Source organism: Anarrhichthys ocellatus, unplaced genomic scaffold, assembly GCF_004355925.1.
Source record: "Anarrhichthys ocellatus isolate YVR2014 unplaced genomic scaffold, GSC_Weel_1.0 scaffold23, whole genome shotgun sequence".
Taxonomy (NCBI): domain Eukaryota; kingdom Metazoa; phylum Chordata; class Actinopteri; order Perciformes; family Anarhichadidae; genus Anarrhichthys; species Anarrhichthys ocellatus.
In genome coordinates this window covers 2495445-2500528 of record NW_022280053.1, presented here as the reverse complement: position 1 = coordinate 2500528, position 5084 = coordinate 2495445, and the positions used below count along the sequence as shown (strand labels likewise).

Below are 5084 nucleotides of genomic sequence, written 5' to 3'. Positions count from 1 at the left end.
ACACACACACACACACACACACACACACACACACACACACACACACACATCATGATGGTCACAGCTTGAGTCACAGCAGTCTCCTCTGTGGAAAACTGTTGCAGCAATGCACACAAACAGCAGTAACGATTACAATACTTAGGTCAGGAAATCAGACACGACCAAAGCATGGACACAGTGAGCTGCAGTCAGTCTCTTTGCTATTATTGTTTTATCATGATGGAAATAATCCATATCAAGATGTGAGACAAAAGCAAAGGAGTGAATCACATTAGGATAGGGGACTCGTATCGCCAGAAGCCCTGGTAAATAGAGACAATGACATTAGGAGATCTGGTGAGGAAGACGGCTGATGGACAACATGATTTCCCTGTATTATTCAAGAACAGGTTGGTGCATTTATCAACAGAAAATACAAGTTAAATGTCTTTCAATCAGCAATAATACATGTTAACTTTAACTCTCCATGCTAAAGCAAGTTTGTCTCGTTTTTAGATATTAACTTTTTTCAGATTTTGAGCCATAGGCACAACATACAGTATCAAAAATCCTGATATTTCCTTTTGTCTGTTGACATGTTTTTTAGCAAGTAAAGCAACTAATTTAACAAGCCAGTGGTTCCCAACTTTTTCAAATTGTGACTTTGTGCAACCCCTAATCACAGGTGGCATATGTTCATCAGTGGTGAGCACACCACTGATTTATTAACCCTCCAAATCTCTCAGATTGCTTATTTGAATATTTTTTTAACGTTTTACTTCTTTTTTTTAAGTATCCTGTATTTAAAAATTAAAACTAAATAATGGGAGAAAACAAAAACAAATGCAATTGTACATAACAGATCAATAGTCCCTCTTCTTTCCTATCCCATTAGCCAGCCAACACCTCAAAAAGCAACTATTGTTCATCATACTGGCAGCTGCACATGGAATAAATCAGCATGTTGAGAAACTCAATACAACTCTCGTGTGTGTGTATGATGAATATGAGCAGGCAGGTGTTCGCTTGTAGCAAGCGTGTCTGTTTTCAAGGGTTTAATCTGCCCACCAGCTCCTTCGTAACAAACAGATTAAACAAACAAGACAATGTGATAATGAGTGAGCTTTAGGGGTGACAGAAACAGGCTAGCCATCTCGCCCTGCTTCCAGTCTTTATGCTAAGCTAAGCTAAACTTAACTGAGCAAAGCTCTTGGCTGTAGGTTCATATTTAGCAAACAGACATGAGAGTAATATTGAGCTTCCAATCTTACTTCCAGTATTCCTTAAATAAATGAAGTATCTTTTAATAATAATGTGTCTTCATGTCTGACTATCACCATTTTTAGGGGTTTCAGGACAATACAAAGCAACTCTATTTGCCACAAAATAGAGTTGACCAGATGTAATGGTGAGTGGATTGGTGGGATGCATGTGTGCAGAAAACTGCCTTATATTGTATTGACCTCATCCGACGAGCCATTCTCCACCCTGAAGCGCCCTGCCCTCTGTATGGCCCCATCTGCGTCACTAGAAATTAGCTGAGAGGGAGACAGAGAGACACAGACAGAGGCAGACATGTTTAAAATTAGACATGTGACAAACCATGACTTCTGGCGAACAGTAATACCCAGGTCATAAATACATTAGAGCAGACTATCGTTACGGACGAAAAAAGAGGAACCAAGGCGGACGAATCACCTCCATGTGACAACAGCAGCAGGAGTCCAACAAGTATATCTGTCCTCAGCCATCTTTCCGTGTAGATTTAATACCAACATCTCCACAATTCTTAATCACCAATCATTACTCAAGGCTTTGCAATGATTCCTCCGACACTTCACTGTAAAAACAACAACGTATTTCTTTCTTTTTCGCATCTGCCACTCTCTACTTATCATCCCAATTATCTGTCTCTTGCTGACTCACTTCTCTCTGCTACAGAATTGGAAAGGACAGAATGTATCCTGTAAAGTACATACAAGATACAGAAATGGTTGCAACTTTGCGAAACACTGTACACTTACTGACTTCTTTTGCAGGTAGTTGAATGAGATTTAGGTAATGGCTAGACAACCTAAATTGAACTCAGCAGAGGAGTAAACATTCATTTTTAGCTACGCTAGCTGCAGCAGTTGGTCAGTTTGTTATAGAAGTTTGTTATTTGGCGGGTAAAGTGGAGCCGATACTGACATTTATATCTGAACTTGGTGTGAATGCTTTGACACTAGTAATGATTTGCCTCCTTTCTCCTCATTGTGATCTACCAAACCCCCTTTTTTCTATTCCTCTTCACGTCCCCTTTTCCTTGTTATCCCCCCCAAACACCATCACACTGAATGATGCTTTATTGCCAGGCAACGGAACGCAGAGTCTCTCCTCCCTTGTCCCCGTTTCTCCTCCTGGCTCTCTCCTCTTACCGCCTTGACTGTCGTGCTCTATTTTTTCTCCCCTCGCCGATAGATGTCTCTGCTCTGCCGGAAAAAAAAAAAGAAAAAAAAGTTGGCTGTGTATCCCCGCACACACTGCGATACGTCCAGATGGTCTGGAGGAGCCACGCAAGAAGAGGAGGAAAAGGAAGTTCCTCGGAGAGAAGGTCTAAACATGGAAAGCTGCTAAATGTACCTCTTAGTGAAACTGACTTTTAGGAAGTAGACAGATTGTTGAGGTAACAGAAATAAGTGGCTGAGATGATCAGGAATCAAAGAAATACCTGCAGGCAGATGATCAGAACACTGAATACTCCAATGATCAGACATTAAGGGATATTTTCCATGTAAACACCCTAAATATGATCCAAACCAGGACACGTAAATGTTCACATTCAAGGGAAGTTTTCCTGCTTTTACAAACCATGCACAATGATTAACCGTTATCTAAAACCAAAATGTGAATGGCCAACACAACCTGTACAAAACTAAGCGGTGTTTATCAGTCTGGAGCGTGGGTGGTGTGCCCTGCTTCAGCGGCTCATTAGATCACGTCAGACAGAACAATAACGAGGGAAAGTGATGAGAGAGCACTTATCGTGGAAAGAGAGAGACAGCGAGCGAGGGTTAAAGTCCATTCAAAAGATTCCTGTGGGCTAGTGAGGATGAAAGGCGAGAGCTTTACATTCTGAATAAAATCATTAATAACTGTCACGCTGACTTTATTGTTCATGCTAAATTAAATCTGATATGCAGTGCTGTATAGCTGGGGGATTAGAAAGCTCTCAAATGAGATTCTGTAACTTTAGCTCGACTGGAGTTTGATCTCAAAGCATATATAAATGCTAAATATAATGTATGCAGTATATATAAAAAATATATAAATATATATACACTTATTTATGTATTGCAGCACATAAATAAATAGTTTGTTTTCAAGTAATGACAAACATTTAAACAGACAACTTAAAAGACGCTGCTATATATCAGTTAACTGTACTTCTATTTTCACATAACATATTTATGAGCACATTTTTCATCGAATAGAAGTCAAGAAAAGAAATGTCACATGAAATAAGTTAATCCTGACAAAGAGCCTTTCTTCCTCGTCTCCCATCTGATTCACTTAAATGATTAAACTTAAATGTTTCATATGTGAACGGCCAACCCAGGTAGTTTCTATTAAAAAAGAAAATTGTTTCTGATTTTATCTTACCAAACAAAGTGGCCATGCAAATAATGATAATTTTCATTTTCAGTTAATCTGCCAATTATTTACTTGACTAATAGTTTGGTCTATTGTCAGAAAGAAGTAATCACAAGGTGACATCTTCAAATTGCTTGTTTTGTTTGACTAACGGTTCAAAACCCAAAGATATTTATTTTGCCGTCACATAAGACAAAGAAATGCAGAAAAGCATCACAAGCATCACAACGTTTAGGATTTTTGTTTGAAAAATGACTTGAACTATTAATTGATTGTCAAAAGTTATTTCTCCATCAGTCAATTAACGGATTAATAGACAAAACATTGATATTGTAAAAATATTTCTATTCATACAGCACTGATTTCACCCACCCACTCAAGTAAAGCACTGCCTACATTTTCTCCCCATGGTATACTGCATATAATAAGAGAATACAATCCAGCCAAGCATGTTTACTGCAGGTGTGAAGCTCTGATAAACGACAGAGAGCTTTCTGTGCAATAATTGGCTGCGTCTTAGGAGAGGCTGCAGGAAATACTGCCTTCTCTCCTCTCGCATGCATATTAATAGGCCTGAAAACAAATATATGTTCGACTTACTTCCTGGTGTGGTGGTGTGTGCCAGTGTTTGTGTGTGAGTTAATGAGATTTTCCTTTAAAATCTGTGCGTATGCGCCGAAATTGGAAAGTAAATGTCGAAGCTATGGGCCTCTATCTTCCTCCATTTCTCCTGCCTCCTGCAACATTAACCATCCAACTGCAGGATAATGGAGGGGAAACCAATGCAGCGTTCAGACGGAGCAATGCACCGCCTCCATGGTGTATTTGTGTGTGTGGAAAAGAGAGGAAAATAAGTGTGTCACATTCTGTATTAAATGTGAGTTTAGATAAGTGTTTCTGCGGCTGGGTGTGAATAGGCTTTCTTGACGTTTTTTGGGGTGAAAGAATGAAAAATGGCAGGAGAAAGGAGCCATTACTGTAAGCGCTCTGAGGAGTCTGAGTCTGTGTGTGTCTATGCGCACACTCATGCATTCATCACGCGGCCACTGCTTTTAAATCATACAACAGAAGAGTGGCAAAGAAGGAAAAGCTGCACTCCAACGGTTCCCCAGTGGGCCGAGGGATGCAGGGGAGAAAGGGCAGCGGGTTATGCTTCTACGCTTTAACAAACAACCCATAAAACATCTCACCTCTGCCGGGGAGCAATAGTGGAGGGATAGGGCAGGACTAAGGAGAAGGGGAATCAAACATATAGAGAGTGGGGGACAGAATGAAGGATGAGGTTGCTGGGGAAGAGAGGGAAAGAGCAATGTGTAATGACAACAAAAAGCCAGATGATAAAAGAATAATAGCTGTCCCCACGATGCGTAACCCCGTGGGAGCATTACAGACAGAGAATAGATGCGCGCGCGCACACGCGCACGCACACACACACACACACACACACACACACACACACACACACACACACA

General features: G+C 40.4%; 1 protein-coding gene across 5 annotated transcripts in view; it reads right to left on the bottom strand.

Moving 5' to 3' along the window:
* Positions 1 to 5084, bottom strand: part of garnl3 (GTPase activating Rap/RanGAP domain like 3) — a 55205-nt gene that overhangs the window by 23577 nt on the left and 26544 nt on the right. For all 5 annotated transcript variants that reach the window (XM_031859862.1, XM_031859863.1, XM_031859859.1 and 2 more), the window contains exon 3: positions 1443 to 1517. In XM_031859862.1, coding sequence (XP_031715722.1) covers positions 1443 to 1517 — 75 coding nt within the window. The remainder of the gene's footprint in view (positions 1 to 1442; positions 1518 to 5084) is intronic.